We start from the raw sequence: 21,217 nt of genomic DNA, 5'->3' as shown, positions 1-21,217 counted from the left end.
ACAACTAGTACATATTGTAAATCCTGTAAGTGTACGTCGTGAAATTTGTTTATATTACTTAACTAACTTACTTTCGTTGATTTTAAATCAGTTAATATAAATAATACAATTAAAAAATCAATAAAAATGGTATTATATTTGAATTCGTTACTCTCGTTGTTTGAATAAATAAGTTAATTTTATTGGAAGAATAAGTATACAGAAACAAGCCGGAGAAATGACCAAAAAGTATGTTGATATAATAAAGTAATAGTATATAATATAAGGATATAAATAAAATATAATGTATAATTACTGAAAAATTAATTTATTATTCAATAGTATTTTTGATAGGACAATTTTAAATTGCACTTGTATTTTATTAAATTTGATAGAAAATCGAAAATAACTTCAAAAATAAAATAGATAACTATATTTTTCCTCATACTAGCCAAAACCTTAAATATTATTTTTATAGTAATAGTACTCGTATTTTTTTAAAAAAAAGAAACAATAACAATTAATAAAGCCCATCGTTCGAAGCTTGAACTTAAAAAAAAAAAGTAGTAATAAATAATAAATACAAAAATCAAAATATTTTATGTCTATCTTTTTCTAATTAACAATAGATATATTTTAAACAGAAATATATTGCATGCAACTTTTTGAGAATTTTTTACATAAAATTATTATCTGATAAATAATATTAACAATATTATTTATCAGATAATAATTAAGACCTTTCGGGTACAAGGAATATGTGAAAACTACTCACCCAAGTAAACGTTTAATATTAATATCCATTTAAATTGTATAAAATATAAGTCTTAAGACATTACTAAGGAACCAATTATTATAATAATTGTATATATAATTAATTATAATATGGGTAACTACTAACTCGCTATAGTCGAAAAAAAATCCCAAGTGTAATTTATTTATTAATGTTTTTTTTTAATTTTAATAAATTACTTTTTTAAAAAAATGTCAACGATATTCAATGTATTTTAGTTAAAACTAATTTATTTAGTTATTAGAATAATTAAAAGGAAGGTTCATTGTACCCGCATTGATTCCTTCTCACAAACATACAATACATCAAATTTCAATTTAAAAATAATCATATTCACTGTTATTTTTAATTTTAATGTAACAGTAAATTAAATTGATATATTATCAAATTTTATGGTAAAGCAATAATTTAGAGTCCACAGGTATTTTAAATTTTGAATCAAGTAATAAGTATTTTATATACTGTACATTTTTTTGAAAAATTTAAAATTCTCAAAAATTGTTTCCAAATTAAAAACCTAACCTAACCAAAAAGTCCTACTGGGTATAGTCATGGATAAAATTTTTATCTCTTTATCTTTATATTTTATAATAGATAAATTTATTCGAATATTAAAAATGAAAGGGTAAAATTAATTAGATATAGGTACTGAACATATAGTTTGCTAAGAAATTTATTCGTAAAACAGACAACACGTAAATCATTATCATATCCTCTTAAATCTTAATATTATATTAAAATGCAAGACCAAACAATAACAAATTATTAAGTTAAAGTCAAATTAATTTTAATTTTTGAAAGTTATTTTTGTTTCTATAAATTTAACTAAATTGTACAAATATTTACTTTATAAAAATTAATTTATTTTGAATTAGATTCCAGTTATAATGTTAAAATTTTTGAAAATAATGTTCACCCAAAAATCATTTAGTCATATACTTTAATACTTTAATGGTAGGTGCTGTCAGTTAAGAAGAACTAAATTTTAAGAAATTAACGTATATTACTAAGTCAATTTTTTTTAATCAAATTTTAATATAACAGTTATTTCAAAAATGTTATAAACTATAATAAATCCTTTAAACTCAACTACAATTTTTATATTAAATCCAAGGCAACGATTTATCAACATTTAAAAATTGTGCAATAGTTATTAAGATAAATGGTACTAATACGATTGATAATATTTTTATTAGGCAAAGAAAATAATTTAAATTTCTAGACGAAAATTAATAGAAAGAAAAAAATGTTAATAAGTTACTTTATAAGTCTTGTTATACGTGGTGTTCACCACTTCACGTCGAATCACTATAATGTAGGTACCTACATTATTTAATTTACAACATAATTAGTTTTCTACATTACATTTAAAACCACCAATTTTAAAAAAAATACTGATGAAAAACAATTACTAATTATTAATTACGTTTCAAAATTATTTATACATATTATTACATCTAAATAATACGAAAATAAATACCTAACTGTTTAACATTTTATGTATTTTTTAATAAATTATTTCATACTGAAACATAATATATTACTTGCTTTTTTACGAAGACAATTTTAATACAATTTGTAAATAAAATATGTAGCACAAATGTACTTTTTTATTATAATTATATTGGTTAAAATTAAAATAATTTTATCGTTTAATTATTATTAATTTTGTCGAGTTAAATTGCATTTCCACGATCATGATAACCTTTTTTACTTTTTTACTGTTTTACTATCCTTTACTACGAATTATGAGTTTCTGGAAATAAATTAACAATTATCATATAATACAGGAAAATAATGATAATACATTTCTAGAAAACAGCAATTTGCAATAAGAGACAGTAAAATAAGATTATTGCGATCGCGGAAATGTAATTGAACTCTAATACATTTAAATGTCTGTATACGCCGAAACGTAAATGATTCTATAATGGGATCATATTTTGTATTCATTAATATCTAATATTGAATTTCGCTTCAATCCTGTGATTAATGAAAAACACTGGGTATTTAATACAAGTGAATAATTATTTTTAAAATTTTTATTACAACATATTATTACTATACATTTAAGCATTTTCTGTTATATTCCAATAAGAATAAATATTGAAATGTAATGTAAACAATTTGATAGCAATTATCAGTGTGTGATTTTTGTTGTATAAACATTTTAAATTATCAGTAGGTAATAAATGTAAACTATTCGTATCAATGGTCAAATGTAAGAATTAATAATGACATTAAATATTAAAATAATATTACATCTTATGTACCTATCCTAACAGGATGATTCTTTGTACAGCAACTACTCAAAAAATATTAACGTATTTAAAAACACGTATTTACATAATTTGAAATCATCGGAAAATAATAATTTTGAAAAAAATATTTTCATGATATTTTTTATCATCATAGGTTATTACATTTTTAGAATATCTACATGCCAATTCCGAATATTTTTATGTGAATTTCAATAAATAAAAACGAATATCAAACAATTCTAAGAAATATAAAATTATAAATTTTGCAGTGATTTAATAAAAGCAAAAACTTAAAAAAAATGACCGATAAAAACTATAAAAAATATTTTAATTTTAAATTACTTCAAATTATGCAAAAATAAATACTTTCATAACCACTAGTAGTTATATTTTCCGTTTTTGAGAATGAGTGATGTAATCTAGATGAGTGTTTATTATTAAAATAATCACCCACAATAATCTGTTAGAGAACAAACGTTATAATATGACCTATAGATACAAAAGATTTAAAATAATTTAGTGTGTGCTGTACTACTGTGTAATAATGACAGGAGGTGAGATATTTCAGTCGCGGAAAAGTAATGCAATTTGACCAAGACTGAAATGTTCTTCTTGCACGTGCCTCAAATACATGGTACAATATTTTGTTATATTTCTGTTTCTTCGCTTCTTATGAAAATACCTCTATCCATGTATGGTAATTAATATTTATTTTCTGTTCTTGCTATCTATGTAGGTATATTCGTCAAATTGTTTCATAGAACAACATGAAAGTAACTCATCTACTTGTTAAAATTTTATATATTAGTCGAAACATATTATCATTACATTCTTGTATATTAAATATGATTTAGTCAGTTGCGGGGGCTTTCCACTTTTCCCGAACTAAACACTGGAATTTCGCTTTATCACATTTTGGGAAAAACAATTATTGTCTGCTGGACATTCTCCAATGAAACAATCGGCATCGAAAATTAAGCTTTTAGTCGAGACGCAATTAAAAATAATTCATTAGATTAATATTTTATTAATTTACATAATAAGTACCATGTATAATTCCCTTTTCGATGCATTATTGATTGTAAGTAAATTTAAATTGTACCTATCTACCTTAATTACTAAAATAGAAATTAATATATAGTCAAAAACATTATTTAAAAATATTTTATAACAATAGCATAATTATTATTACCTATAGTTAGTTTTTTTTATCGTAATTAAAAACGTATTTTTATCTAGATTTACCTATTTTATTACTATAGACATTATATTGTGTTATCTGAGCTTAAAGGAACTAATTATCTCTGATAATAAAATTATGATTATCTTACAAAAATTGGTGTTACATATTACATATATTAAATTTTACGTGATTTTCACTGTACGTGTGCAATAGAATAATTTATTAACATTAGTATACATTACTTGGACCTGTAGTCAGACCTTGTAATGCATAAATGTTAAACATGTTATTTGAAAATTCATAAAATGTACCTACCTAAAATATAATATATAAATGTAATCATATTATTTAAATCTTCAATAATTCATTCAAGAAAGTAATATAACCCCAATAATTTTGGGTCATTTCGTATACGCATACAAAGCTCTCAAAGCAAAAAGTTATAAATTATTTACTGTGTGATCTTGATTAATATTGAAAAACCAATTTGATCTTTAAAATATTATTTTAGTGACCAGTCATAAAATAGTGGATTGTCAAATCATATGTTGTCAACCATTGTCACCTGTAACTATACTTAATATATAGGTGAGCAGGCATAATTTACAATTGAAAAACAGTAATTTATCGGATTTTTATCAAATATTTGCTCGACTATGCATAAAAATAATGAAATATGCAAAAAAAAAAAATAAATAATGAAGTTAAACTCGACTATTTCCTGTTTCAAATAATATTATATTATACACCGAAACAGGTGAGCCGATAATAACTATACATTTTTAGAGATTAATAGTGCTGCGGCGGTGGCATAATATTTATCTTTACTATATGTCTATATTATTCAATTGTAAACTATGCTTGTCCACCTATCTGCATGACAAATGAATGATTACAACATTTTACGCGTAAACATTTAAATATATACACGTGTATAATAATACAGAATACTATACCATTAGTAATGTATTTTCATTTAAATTAAATAAAAACGAAAACTTACTATCATTCCACCGGCGCGTAAGTAGGTACATTATATTCAATAATTATACATCACATACGTATGTACAGTCATAATTATTATTATTACTAGATATAGGCATGTAATTATAATTAGCGTACACTATGTTGTTATCAATACGTAGATTTTATGAATGTCGATATTGCGAATTTGAAAAGTCCTATAAATGTTTTTTGTGTAATTGGTACATGATGTATATTATTATTATTTATTGTTAATGATATAATCGGAGAAAAAACTGAATAAATGAAGCGTACCTACATAATATGAATTATTCGCTAAACTTTAACCTTTACTTTTCCCAACACAATTATTTAGACATCGATTAACAATAATTGTACTATTATTGAAATTGATATGTAATGTATAAACAATTAGTAGGTACACAGACTATATTAAAATATAGTTAATGGTACCTTTATAATGATATGTGGTCAAATACAGCTTTATACGACAACAAAGTAAGTCGTCATTAAATAATTTTAATCAAGCACAAGCGTTATTTATGTGGACTTCGATGATTAGATGAAATTTAATTAAATGAATACCTATTACCCAACATAATGTATAATTTATTCGTACCTAATAATATTAAATATTTATAAAATTATTATTATTTTACTCCTACTGAGTCGAACAATATTGTTAATTGAATTAGTTTCAAACATTATTTCCATAACAATATAATTATATTATAATTAATAATAACAGAATTACCAATGATAATATATTACGTACCTAGCCAAGATAATACTCAACTATTTGACTAGTCTATTATAGTCTACAATTGATCCATTTAGAAATATAGGTTTATTAATTCTAAACTTTTTTGAAATTTTTACATAAATTGATGTCAATGTGAAACAATATTTACGAAAAAATTATATTTTTACATTTTTTTAACGTTAACATTTTTTAGTATTTTATCTTTTTGAATGACAACATACACTTGTAATTTCATATTCCAAAACAGGATAATTTTTGAAATATTTCGATACATACTATCGAATTTAATAACGCATTCACCTATACAAAATCTGTTAATTGTAAATTTCTAAGCAGATAAATTTTGTTTTTTTAATATTAATGCATCTAAATTTATATTTGTCTTAAATTTTTTTACCTATATTATTAAAAATTATAGTAAACCTTTTAATGATAATTTTATTTAAAATACAGAATTAATTTAATATTTAGTCTAGCACTTATTACTGACAATTTTCACAAAAAATAAAATGGAAATTTTTATAACTTTCAAATGATCATAGCCCCATATCCCTTAAGTATCATCATCGATTATCTTTAGTACAGAATATTAAATAATTCAGAAGTTAAAAATTACTAGTTTGAATTTCAATTTATAAACATAAAAATATTTCAAAAACCGTCTCTTTAACAATTTATGATAAAAAAAAAGTGATTCACATCAGAAAAAAAGAAATTTTTTATTGATGTATGTATTTAATTTTTTCAGTATTTTCAGTATATTTAACAAATAAGGATTTTTTTTATTTAATTTATTTATTAAGATCAATTAGATTATTAAATAATAGAGATTATTAAAACGAGGTTTCAACTCAGTACCTCCCAATAAGTTAATCGAGTTTTTGGTTATTGTGTCTTAATTTTTAATCTATAGATCAATGCCAATAAGTAATATTTTATAACCTTGTTATAAAATAATTCAATCCTCTCACATAAAACATATTTTTTTTATGTTTACTTTATTCTAATCTATAGTCTTGCTAATAAAAATAACATAAACTTTTAGCCTATTCGTTTAAATTACTTTTATCAATTCCGGGATTTATAGATTATTAAACTTTTTTCATTGAGTTTTTATTCATTATTAATCTATTATATATACGTATATCGGATGTGTAGGTATTTCAATTGCATAATATCTATTATTCATATTAAAGCGATATTTGTTTTAGAATTGATAATAGACGTTCATAGAATCGACGTAGGTTTTTAGAACTGATATTGTTTCTTAAACCTTTAAAATCCAAAGAATAAGAAAAAACAGTATTAAAAACTTGTATTGTACTAATATTATACTATATGCTATTAAAACATTTGCTTATTTAATATTTAAGTAAATTGATAAACTCCAATTTTTTTTGGTTTTCTGTATAGGTATATTAAAACTGAAGTTAAAACCAAACTATAAAAAATATTATTAAGCCCATCGTACAAAAAAATACAGTGAAATATCCGTTTTAAAATATTCACAATATTATTTCTAGGTGCCGTATAGAAGGAAAGGGGGTGGATTTAAAAACTATAATGTATAAGCGTAATGCGTTAGAGCGAATTACGTTTTTACCCGTATAGGTAATAAAAATAATGTTTTTTTACGATTTTCATTTAACGTATATAAGAGAGCTTCTTATACTGTGTTTGAGCGAGTATAGTATAGACTATAGATAATAATATGTTCAGTAAAAATATATCAACTGTGGCGGCGTGGTGTCGTAATTTTTAAGAATAGTAGTTGATTTTCTAATCACCCTGTAATTTTCCATATCTCCGGCCGGACCACAATTATGAGACGTTTGGTTAGCAGTTTAGCAGTCAGTACCACTTTATATAATAAAAAATATAGAAAAATATTCACAACACTCGAAGAAAAGTTAAATACGATAAACAAAAATATTTAAACAAGTTAAGATAAGTATATATGACACCTATATGTCATAAAATGTCAAGGTGAAATACTGCACAAACGCATCACAGGATAATAAAAAAAAAGAGAGCTCAAACGCTCTTAGGACCTACCTATTACAATATTTTAAAATCATTCTCCCAAATAAACTATGCTAAATTACACAAAAACATTGCAATTTTTACAAATTCACCCAAACGAAAACCGTCCTATATAAATTCAATATTAATTTTCATATTAGTCCTATGTTTATAATAAATTAGCCAGGAACATTAAAATGTATGTGGTTCATGTTTGGGTGAGATTATTAATTATTTAACGGGTTTGGAAATTTAGCATAATATATGTATGAGCTAAGTATTTTAAAATATTGCAATGTGTTGGCGAGATCTTTTTAATATGTTATAAATGTATAATGCATTTGGGGAATATATTACCATATTGCATCGCCTTTCTTATTTTAACAGAATAGTTGGGAATTCCAAACATAAAAAGTCCATTATTTCTTTTAATTTATATTAAAAATTGCACCTATTATTTAAATTATTAATGAATTGTTTTTTTTTATTATTATTAAAAATCACATCAAAAAGACAAAAACCATACTTAAATTTTTTTCTCGTGAAATTTCAATACGTATTATAGTATATTTTATATACTCTAAAAGTATTATTTTCTTTATCGTGTACTTACCCAAGTCTGTAATATTCTAGTCTATTTTTCTATTTTTGAAGTCAAAATCAGAAGTTTGCAGTTTTTGGGTGCAACCACAATTTATTTAGACCCGGTTGTTGTCTGTTCACTATTGATAAATTTGTTTATATAAATAAACATTAATATAAATTCGAATAACTATTGGTTTATTGGTGTTTATCTTAGCTTTATAAAATTTTGCTGATTTTAAATTGCTTACTTTTTATAATAATAAAATGCTTTTATAGTGTCTTATTTTATTTATATTTTACTTATAATAATAACACTATGTATACATACCTACGTCATACTACTACTAAAATTGTTTATAAATTATAATTGGTTCATTAAAAAGTCCTACATCAAATCATTTTATAATTCAAGTAGTCTGGTGTAAAAATATTTACTGGCCTACTTGAAATGTTCATACCCTTATTTAAAATTGGAGGTACCTTTGCGTATATACTTAACGTACACAAAAAATATTAGTACAATTTTACACAATGTTATTGATAACCATCTTACTCTCATTCCTATTTTCCTGTACCTATACCTCTTTTTTTAATTATTATATTGCACTTTTTTATATAAAAATCAGTGGATGTATCGTCGACAGGTCGACACAGGAGCATCCGTATCCAATACAAAATAATATAATAAATATATTTCTCAATCTTAAAAGTAAACTAATGCAAATTATTCGTTATTATAACGAAATTACTGTACAGTAATGAAACTATATTTAATCACATTCAAAAATAATAAGTATATAATTCCATTACTAAAACAGTAATTTAAAAATAAAGATTCATTATACTGTACATTACTTTGGAAAGAATATTACAATATTATATTAATATAAATTGTATTCATTACTTAAACTCAAATAAAGAATTAATGTTAAATTATTATTATTTGATAAAATAATTATTCTGTGATACACTGCATACTGATACCACACTATACGTCTTGTAGAATGTATTTATCTGTTCTATCTTCAATTATTTTTGTTATTTTTATTATAGAACGATCGACATCGATGGATTATTAGAAGAGGTGGGCGAATTTGGAAACTATCAAAAACTTTATATATTTTTTCTCGGACTGTCGTTACTATTCACGGCGTCGTCCACCATGTCGTTCGTGTTCACTACGGGAGACATGAACTACAGGTTTTTTTTGTTTTGTTTCTGTCTGAAACACCATCCTTACTAGGTTTAAGTGGAAACATCCGATAATTATTTTTGATTATCTCATTCTCTGTGTAATTAATACACATATTATTGATTAAATAAAAAATTATGTTTAACACTTTAATTTTAATTTTTGGCAAGTGAAAATTACTTTAAATATCATCAACATTATATATTTTATTCTTATTACATTAGTTTTAATTTGTACCAGTGCATAAATAAAAAAAAGCAATGATTTACTTACTGATATTTAAGTAAACTTTTAAAATCTAATCGATTAAAAATTAAAAATTTATCAAGTGTTTAAAAAATACAAATTGTCTCAATCGTAGTTTTTAAATTAAAACCACTAAATAAATTTTATAAATTTTTATGTTTGAAGTAATTTTACTTGCTGAATAAATAAAATACTCATTATTTATGACTAATAGTTGTATTTTATTAATAATAATTACATTATTAAAAGGGCAATATAGAACTATTAAGAATGATCGGATATTCCCCCTTAAATAATCATCACCGTTGTTTCACTTTTTTGTCCGCCGTGCAGATGTCTGATAAACGGATGTGATTCGGCTTCTGAGACAACTGTCGATTACTGGCCAATATGGCTGAACCGGACCGTACCGTTTGATAACGACGACCATCGGCTGGCTAAATGCTCGCAGTACGTACGACATAATTCGGTCGACACCAACAAAACCGACAAACGCATCTTCCGATGTGACGACAGCGACTTTAACAAGTCTTTGAGCGTGCAGTGCGAAGAATTCGTTTTCGAATCCGGTGGGGAGACAACGATAGTTTCTGCGGTATTTAACAATATATTATATATAAATCGATAATGTTATAAATTATAATATTACATATATATTATTGATGTGCCCTAGTCGTATAAATGGGAAGCTTTGGCTGCCACGATATTTAAAAATAAATAATAATATTTATTGTAATCTACATATGTCAGTATATTACTTATAGATAAATTGTGTTTGTTATATTGAACTTGTGGTAAATGACGATAATACTCATATTATCATTTTTAATGTTGTATTATATTATCATCAAAAGGTGAATTTTAGAGATTATTGTCAAAAATTGTATCAAAATTATGATAATGAATCAAAATACAAAAAATATTTTTGTTCCAAAAACATAAAATAATTTCAAATTTTTATAAACTCCTAAACTTAGTACTAACTTTAACAATTTCTTCGACATTATATCTGATCTTCGAAAATGAAACGTTACAATATTGAATTTACAATCAAATATGAAACAAGGCCATTTTCATCTCCGCTAATTCTAAATATTGAAAGAAATATTTCAAAACACATTTTCAACTATTTTAACCTAATCATGATTTTCACCTATATAATTATTGCACTGCCTATACTAGTATCCTATTTCATAAATCATAATTCACAATACAGTATCGATCGATAGTTTAACGCGACTATTATCATTTATGTAAAACAGTTCAACATATTTTGCAAAAATAACAAATGGAAACTGACAATCGTAGGGAGCCTCAACAACATTGGTCAGTTTTTCTCGTTACCCATATCCGGTTTTTTGTCAGACAAGTACGTTTAAAAAAATATTTAGTTGATAAAAACTAAAAATAATTAATTGATACTTTGTGTTAAGGTACGGCAGGAAAAACATTATTATCATCGGAAGCGTATTAGCAGCAACGTGTGGAATTTTACGTGGGTTGTCAATAAATTACACCATGTTCCTGGTATTGGAATTTTTTGATGCTTTTTTTTCCGGTGGAGTTTACAGTGCCACTTTTATAATGGGTAAAAGATTTAGTAAAATTCAACTTGCATTGATTTTCATTATTATTAAGAAATTAATAACGTATATACTTTATTTCTGATTTGTTTTTTCGAGTACTTATCAAATATAAGTACGCTTATATCTTAAAATATTTAAAAAAAATCTAATACACGCCTGATCATGTAAGAAAATAATAAAGTTGTAATTTTCGTATTGCATTACATACATTTTAGAAACGATATCAATTAATATTTGTTGTTAATTTCACTGAAATGCAGTTTAGCCACCTATGCTTGAATATCACATTATCTATTACAGGCACCTAATACATTCGATATTATTTTGGCAATTAATTCAACAGCATGTCTAACAAAAAAAAAATGTATTCAATAGGTATCGGGCTTGTTGGTGCCAAACACAGAGTTTTTGCAAGTACCGTTTTAAGCGCTTACTATCCAATTGGCGAGGCATTAGTCGGAGTATTGTTTTGGTACGTTCAAGACTGGAGAAAATTCTTGATATTCGTAAACTTACCAGGATTGTGTTTCGCGTTGGCCTACACGTAAATACAATTGTATTTGAATTACTATCAATACTATAAATAAATACCTACAACCAATCTTTTGCGTATACTATAATATTATATTACTATAAACCATCATAATTTGGCGTTTGTACGCAGAATTATTCCAGAGTCCGTTCGCTGGATGATCACCGCGGGAAAAATCAACGAGGCCATAGAGGAATTGAAATACATTGCAAAATTCAACGGAAAAAAACTATCAGAGGAAAGTCTGAAAAAGCTTGAGGCGTTTAGAAGCACCAATGAAAAAGAGATCGAAATAGTAAATATATACACATCCGTATTATGATTAATTCACGATAACAGAAGTGGTTATGTGTTCGAAAATGATACGTTCGAATGATAAGTGTTCGATAAAGAATTCTTTGGGATAAATGTTTGTTCGAATAATATAATTAATTGTAAAAAATATATATACCTATATAAATTATTAAAAAGTAAAAATATGTTTGTATAAATGTATATATCGTCAAGTTAAAAGTTTAAATTGTATGCAATGCGTCTTAAAAACTCAATGTTTTTGAACACTATTTTTAAATCTTAGAATTAAATTTTCAATTCTTTCTTCGTGTTGTTTCCAGAATACCTCTTCAGATATTATATTAATATTATTATAATACACGTCTAACCATCTTTCACTAGTTACCGGCCCAATAGTCGTAACATATGACTATTAATATACCTACTATATAGATATTGAAAATTGAGTGAGATATCTATATAAATATAATGATTATAAAGTTTTTGAACACAAATTCATTCAAACAAAAATTTTATCCGAACATATAATTTTTCGAACACATTTCATTAGAATATATTATTTTCGAACACATAACCCGACACCAAATTATAAAGATATCAAAATAAACAATAATAATAATGGTATTTGGACGTTTCCCCCTCCCCCCGTGCCTTCCACACCACGGTTTTTAGCGATTCTAGGCATTCATTTTCCTCACTGGACTGATACATTTTTTATAAATTCATAAAAAAATCATATTCATTTGTTATTTAGCTCCCTTCCCATCTCTAAATATCAGACAACTCCAAATAGTGAACAAAATTTCGGTGACCAAGTGTGTCCGGTATTTAAAGGTTTCATTAATAATAAAAAATTAAATGATAATATTGCTTAATATATACTATTATTACTATGTTAATATACAATATATAATAATTTAAAATTGATGTACAAATGTACTGATTGAAAAAACAAGACATCGAGAAAATTACTTTTTCTATGTTACATAAAATCTAGGGCCGTCTCTATCAAACAATTTTATATTATGTTTATCATATTCTATTGTTATGTTTAGGAGGAAACGAGGAAGAGAAGGACGACCAGCTGTTCAAGCCAGCAAGCGTTTAAACGTGCTATGACTTCTAAGCGTATAATATTCCGATTAATCAACTGTTCCTTCTGTTGGTAAAGTACATATACAATAATATATATTCCCGTATTGTATTATTTTTCTTCATTTTCAATTATTTTTTTAATGAAGTTAGCCATATTATATAAATTTATTTAAAATATGTTTAAAATAAAAGTATGGAGAAAACTAAATGTTACACATCATACATTTGATGTTCTCAAATTTGAATTTAGTACTTAATGAATCAATATTTTATTGAAGTATTTATTATAACTATCACCTTCTCCTCTCACCAACACTTGTTCGATAATTCTAGTTTCACCAACAGTAGTAGTTACACCGCTGTAAAAATTAATTTTTAATGATTAGAAAATAATTTCAGATCCTATAATAGTGGTTAAATAATAGTTACTACATTCATTATATTATATATATATATATAAATATTAATATTCATAGTAATGGTAATAATTATAAACGAAAATATTTCTTTACAAAATAAAGTGCTTAAAATATATTTAACCTATATAAGCATCACTAAATGCATCTCTGTTGTAAGCTGCGGCTACACAATTTATTGCATTTCATATATTTTCTGTGTATCATTATTCATTATTATTGATATTGTACTCAGGATGATCAACACGCTCATATACTACGGCCTGTCGATGAGCTCGGGTTCAATAGTGGGAAACCGGTACGGGAACTTCATTCTGTGCAGTCTTGTTGAAATCCCGGCGTTGTTTTTGGTGATCAAAATCATGAACAACTGTGGTCGGAGAGAGTCGCAATGCGCCACGCTTTTGGTGTGCAGTAGTCTATGCATTTCTATCGCGTTCGTCCCAAAACGTAATTATTATAATACAAATAGTATTCAGTGACCACTATAAGTGAGTGGTCTTTATTTTTTCACGGCGGCTTTATAATGCTTGTCTCGTTGTAAGTGTTTTCCTTGTTGGGTCCGGGTAGATGGGATGGGAAAAATGCACATTCCAAAAAGACAGAGAATCACACGGTATTTACGATTCTGCATTACGCGCACGTTTACGCCACATATACCTTTTTATTCACACGATTCCACACAAAATAAATTTGCGATGTTACCAGTTGTATTTTAAGAATAATTTTGAACATAGAAAGGTTTTACCCTAAATTCAAGTTTATCTGAACAGTCTACACTCGACAGCATTTTTTTTTTTTTATCAAAAGTAGGCCCTATATAACAAGGAAAAAAAAATTAATAAACTTTGATTTAATTATTTATTTTAATCAATTTTGACTCATTTTTACTATTTTTTTGTTGTTTTTATTTTATTTTAGCTTTTAAAAACAAATAATCATTAGGTGCTTTTTATTAACCTTTATCATAAATTGAAAAATGAAAATGAAAGTCTAATAATATTTTATTTTTTATATACCTCCCTACTTTATTTTTAATTATTTGTTTTATTCAGTATGTTAACTAATTCGTTTATTGTTTTTACAATAAAATTTGTATGCGGAATCGTGCTATATTCTAATCAGATCAAAAAATCTTTTGTTTTACCAAAATGTGCAGAATCAAGTAAGTAAAAAGGTAAATTGTGTAGAATCGTATATCATCCGGATCACAAAGCACAATAACAATAAGCAAATAAGCTATTATTTACATAGGTCCCCAGTATGAATATTTTTAATATACATTGTCGCATTAACTGTCAAAAGCAGTGTTTATAATTTGCACCAGGATAAGTCTAAAAGTATCTATATATTCAATTATTTTGTATTATGTCGTTATGTACCCTCATTGATGTTGCAACATAAATAACAATAATCATTTTTTGAGATTTCTAATTACCTGCTACTTATTATCTTCTCATTGTAACACAATTTAACGTCCGATCCGTCGTAATCGCGTTATCACACATGCAGTGTTACGTTTATTAAATTTTGTCAAAACATATGCATTTATTATATTATTCATTATTATTATTATTATTATTATTATTATTTTTAATTACGTTTTTCATATATTATATTATTATTATTGTTATTTTATAAGTACTCGTAGCTTTAAAGTCAATAATTACATACTATTCGCCGGCGTAGATAGGTAAGTTAATAAAATAACCGCTCAGAATCTAAAATAGAATATTCAATGTTATTAGCTTAATAGCTTTTCAGTTCTCGCGCCTTCATAATATTATCTTATAGTTTACTATCAAAAGAATAAATCATTTAAATGTTGATACAAATTATAATTCATATACCATATATCCTGGTGTGGTGCAAATTACAAACGCATTTCAAAAAACTGATGCAAATAAGTGATTATTACACATTTTGTTTATATTTTAGTTAATTTTGTAGAAAATTGAGAGCAGTCCCTATAATATAGGTACCACTGTACGTCTGTACTATGTATAATTTATTAATGGGAGACCTAATAACTATCGACTAAAAAATTCAATAATTTTATTAAATTAAACTAAAATTTTTACTAAATTAGTTTATAGAAAGATGAATTGTATTTTAAAGAAGATATTCGTCTTATTGGTTGTAGATTGTGATGGGGTAATCGGGTAATGTATGGATAGGCTATTGGCTAATTTTAATATTGTCTTTTTGTTGTCCACGATGTTGGTAGGTATGACCTAAAAACGTCAAACAAATTGTGTAATATCGTAATGATATAATATAATTATTATTGTCTGACTATGACAAATTATTGTTTTCTTTCTAGACGCGGTCATCTTAAATGTACTCCTATACCTGATTGGAAAGTTTTCAATAACCATTTCATTCGTAATACTGTACATGTACACCGCCGAAATGTTCCCAACGGAAATCCGACATTCTTTGCTTGGCATATGCTCCATGTTCGGCAGAATCGGTTCGATGGTGGCACCACAAACTCCATTATTAGTAAGTATACTTATGATTAATATATGTTACCTATATAGGGACATACAAGGGGAAATGTGTGAAGTGTGAGTCAATTATGGCCTAATTTTTTATATCATTGTACGAAATAATAATTTTTTTCAAGGAGTTTTAAAATATATCTAATATAATTGTTGTTTATATTGGTTCACAAAAATAATGTAGGTATCTAGTTATTTCACTTATTATAAAATATAATGTATAATATACACACGTACCTGCAATCCATCAATTACAATAATACAATTCACTTCAGCCACTCGGTAGATCTAGGTATCTATATTATATATAACAAGACATAAACAATAAATTTAATGACCGATCTCACCATCACTTATTAAGCTGGGTCTATACAATAGCAATAAAAAAGATTCTTTCCGCGGTAATACTATATTAAAGAAGTGATAGATACTTGAATTACCAACAATATAAAATAGACTATCAAGTAATAACTATTTACATTTTAAACTTCTGCTAAAAAACTGGTTTTTCAATAACTTATAAGATAATTATTTTAGGATACATGAGTGCTTTATTTTTCTTCTACATTTTTCTTTACTTAGCATAATCAAGTCAAGAACTAAACATTTAATTTATGTTATTTGATTTTTTATAACCTATTTTTAATTGTATAAATTTTGTATTTTTCTCTTCGATGTTTCATGTTTATTTTTTTTATTTTGTACTCTTGCTTTTCGATACAAGGATTTACCTCAGTGAAAAGCAATGCTAGTTTACTCCTGCTTGTATATAAATTGTATTGCTCATTTTAAAATAGCAATAAAATAAAATAAAAGTACCTATAGATTTAAACCTTAATTTATTATCCTTAATTTAGTTATTTTACTATATAAAATAGTTAAATAAAGTGTTGGTATACATGTAAACATGTGCATTGTATTTAATACCTATTGCCTAATAAATATTAACTAAGCAGATACGTGTAAAAACAGTTAGATAGAGATAGCGGCATGCTCATTGATTAATTTTTTTTTTATTTCAATATAGGTATGTTATAATTTATTGTATTATGATTATGTTTAGGTTACTTATTTCGGTGAATTGTCGCCGTTACTACTCTTCAGCGGATCTGCTCTACTATCTGGATTACTCGCACTACTGTTTCCAGAAACTCTCAATAAAAAAATGCCAGACACAGTTTTGGAAGCTGAACAAATTGGCAACTCTACCAGTTGATTAATATCTACGACGTCAGACTGTATATTTTTTCAAACGCATAATGCAATGTCTTAAAAAATCTTAAGAAAAATTAAAGCCAATTTAATTTATTCACATAATAATTTATAAGTTATTTTGAAGTTAGATGTATTGTGTTTAAAACAAAACGTCAATAGGTTTATATTGACGCAGTGTATATGTATAAAATGTATTTGTTTCGTTGACATTTTGACATACATACACACAATAAAATTGTATTTATGTAATGTTTTGATAAATGTGTTTTTAAGACTTATTTGAAAAAAACTCAAAATATTTTACACTATTTTAATATGGATTTATGTTAAACGTGTTTTTGAAAAATGAAATGATAGGTACTAAATAATTTTTATTATTTAACTGTACAATTATTATCATTATACAGTATTTCTTAAATTTTTCTATTTATCATGTTATAGCTTTAACTACCAAGAATATTAGCTTGTATAAATATGGTTGTGCATAGGTACAAATTATTTTTATTAAAGAAACTTATATAGGTTAGATATGTAATGTAAATAATATTTCTATACCGCTCGTCACACGGCGAGACAATGTATATTATAGAAATTAATAAACACATTGCCGAATAGTCGAATTGATTACGGTAACACGCGCCGAAAAGTACATTGTTGTGTCGCTGAAATGGTCACGGGGCGAACGGACATCGTCGAATTGACGGGCGATTGTAAACTCTCCTGGGTCTACTTCAGTACCTGCTAGATAGTAGATACTAATTAAATTTAAAAAATGCCGTAGTATTCTATATTTAGTATAATTATAGTCAAAATATAAATAAAATAAAAAAATCATAAAATTATTAATTGAATATACATTTAAAATGTATTTAAAAAAAGACTATCATTTAATATAAATAATTTCGATGAAACGTCGGTGCTGAACTGTTGGCGCCAAAACGTCCGATTCTTCGCCAATATAGCATCGATTCCAGGTCAGGTTTAAGGTCAGGTCTCAGGTGACTCACAATTTTTTTCCGGTAAAATCTGGCCCCTCAAAATGACAAACTACATAATATTTCATATCTTATGACAGAGACAAAATTACACACATTGATCATAATATTATGATGTATGATGTCGCACACTATAAATTATAGAGATATACATATATTAGTTATACATTGGTTATTTTTAAATTGTACTTTTAAGTAATTCATTCTCTCTATATAGTCAATACATATCAATATTTATAGAAATATCATATTTTTAACATAATAAATTCAAAATAACATATGAGTTATAGTTTTTGAATAAGGGAAACATAAAATATTTCTACTTATTTTAAAATTATTTATAATACTATTATACTAATACAACTATAAACTTGTAATTAATAGGTATCTATTTTTATTGCATACCAGCATTTACTCATATAACACGACATACCTACCTGGTCATATCCGGTGATATTGAATTGAATCCATACTATTTATATGTGTTTGAATTGAGTCCAGCTTATTATCTTAATATCTTTGAATTGAGTCCGTATAGATAAAATGCAATAACTACCTACACAGTAAAAGTCACTCAAAATTAAATGCTTTTTTTTCATTCCATTCGGGACATCCAAATATTTTTTTTCTTGTGAACACTCTTCTGGGGATACAGTCTAACACATATATAAAATTAAAAAGCAAAGTAAAAAATACCATGTAAAGATATATTAAAAAAAAAAACTTTTTAAGGGAGCAGACAAACAAATATATAAATGAGCAAATTTGGATATTTGAATTTATAAAATCTGTATCATTTAAATTTTTACCAGCCACTATTTAATTATTAACATTATTATATTAAACATAATAATAATAACAATAATTATTATTATTATTAAAAACAATATAAACAATCAAAATATATCAATAATAAGCTTGAGTCCCACTCAAACAACCTAACAATATTGATCGGACTCAACTCTGATGGGGACCTATCGACTCCGCCAGTTCAGGTAGTCTATAAACAACCTATCGATTCCGCTACCTACCAATTTTTACCTCGTCCTGGCAACTGCTGCTGTCAATGTGTTTCTGTTATAATAATAATAATAATATATCTTTTTTTTTTTATTTTTATTTTTACAAGGTATTTACAATCTATTCATAGAACAATAAGTAAATTTGATATGAGTAATAAAAACATGAAAAATATGACGGAAGAAGCCACCCAATGATGACACTACCTATTTTGTTTCAGATTAGTAAGGGGATTTTCTAGGGGTCATGCATTTAGCAGGTCACGACACCAGTTGCGTTTAAGACGCCTAGCGGGATTATCCGGAATCGAAGGGATTGCCAGATTTTTTATAAGAGGGTTAGGATGGTTGGGTAATCTACTGTGAAAACGCTTATAATAAATTTTTGCTTCGTCTTTGACGGAATTCATCCTGAGGTCTTGTTGTATAGAATGGTTGGAGACGTAAGGTGGGGCATTAAGTAGTTTCCTTAGCGCAATATTTTGAAAAGTTTGAATCTTGTTGATGTTGGATTTTTTTGCATTACCCCAGAGCTGTATGCCATATGTCCAGATGGGCTTGATTAGAGATTTATAAATAAGAAGTTTAGTTTTAATGTTTGTGTATTTATTGTTATTGCAGAAAGTTTTTAACAAGCGCAGCCGTAGGTTTAAATTTTGTCTTTTAGATTTAAGGTGAGGAGCCCAGGTAAGTCTGCGATCAAGTGTAAGTCCTAAATATTTGACAGAGGAAGAAGTAGGAATTTGAGTACCATATATAGATACCTCGGGGCATGGAGAGAGACGCAGTGTAAATGTAGTGTGGATAGATTTTGTCTGGTTAATTTTAACTCGCCACTTGGTATACCAGTCTTCCATAAGGGTTAGGTGATTTTGAAGATTGTATGAAGCTATTACCGGATTTGAATTGATAGAAATTATTGCCTTATCGTCTGCATAATCAGCTACTTAAGTGTTTGGAGTGGTAGGTTGATCAGCAGCATAAATGTTATAAAGTATGGGAGAGAGTATACCCCCTTGGGGAATAATATATCTAAAAAATAATTCAATAATTAATTTAAATATTAAAAATAAATTAATAATCAGTATAATAATTAATACAATACAATATTTATATAAAATAATACAATAATTCATTTAAATATTAAAAATAAATTAATAATCATTATCAAATAATACAATACAATTAAATAAATAAAATGTTACAATAATAATAATATAGGTATCTACAAAATAGTTCAATAATTAATTTAATTAATTTAGTCAAATATAGTTTTAAGTTATACAATGATATTTTTTATAGTATGATGATGCCAAACTAATGCAATGTGAATTAATATATACATATGTAAAAAATATATATATAAAATAATACAATTTAGTTAAATAAATAAAATGTTAAAAAATAAAAATAATAAAGGTATCTTGCATCATTACGAGTATACAAGTTAGATTATCATGAATTAGCGATAACATTTTTATACAGGTATATATATTTATAATATAGCTATGTAAGTAAAATGTTCAGGAAGATTATTTTTTCTCTGGCGGAAT

At 25.8% G+C, this 21,217-nt stretch overlaps 1 protein-coding gene across 1 annotated transcript; it reads left to right on the top strand.

Moving 5' to 3' along the window:
* LOC132930317 (organic cation transporter protein-like) lies at positions 1–17,911 on the top strand. The gene is made up of 11 exons (XM_060996116.1): positions 1–228; positions 9,624–9,770; positions 10,342–10,603; positions 11,271–11,377; positions 11,442–11,596; positions 11,970–12,138; positions 12,259–12,421; positions 13,476–13,585; positions 14,167–14,381; positions 16,255–16,436; positions 17,499–17,911. The coding sequence occupies exons 1-11, from the start codon at positions 218–220 to the stop codon at positions 17,649–17,651; spliced, it is 1,674 nt and encodes a 557-aa protein (XP_060852099.1). The 5' UTR covers positions 1–217; the 3' UTR covers positions 17,652–17,911.
* The last annotated feature ends 3,306 nt before the right edge of the window (positions 17,912–21,217 follow it).

Source organism: Rhopalosiphum padi, chromosome 4, assembly GCF_020882245.1.
Source record: "Rhopalosiphum padi isolate XX-2018 chromosome 4, ASM2088224v1, whole genome shotgun sequence".
Lineage (NCBI taxonomy): Eukaryota > Metazoa > Arthropoda > Insecta > Hemiptera > Aphididae > Rhopalosiphum > Rhopalosiphum padi.
The sequence above is the reverse complement of the archived record's forward strand: the minus strand, read 5'-3'. Positions and strand labels throughout refer to the sequence as shown.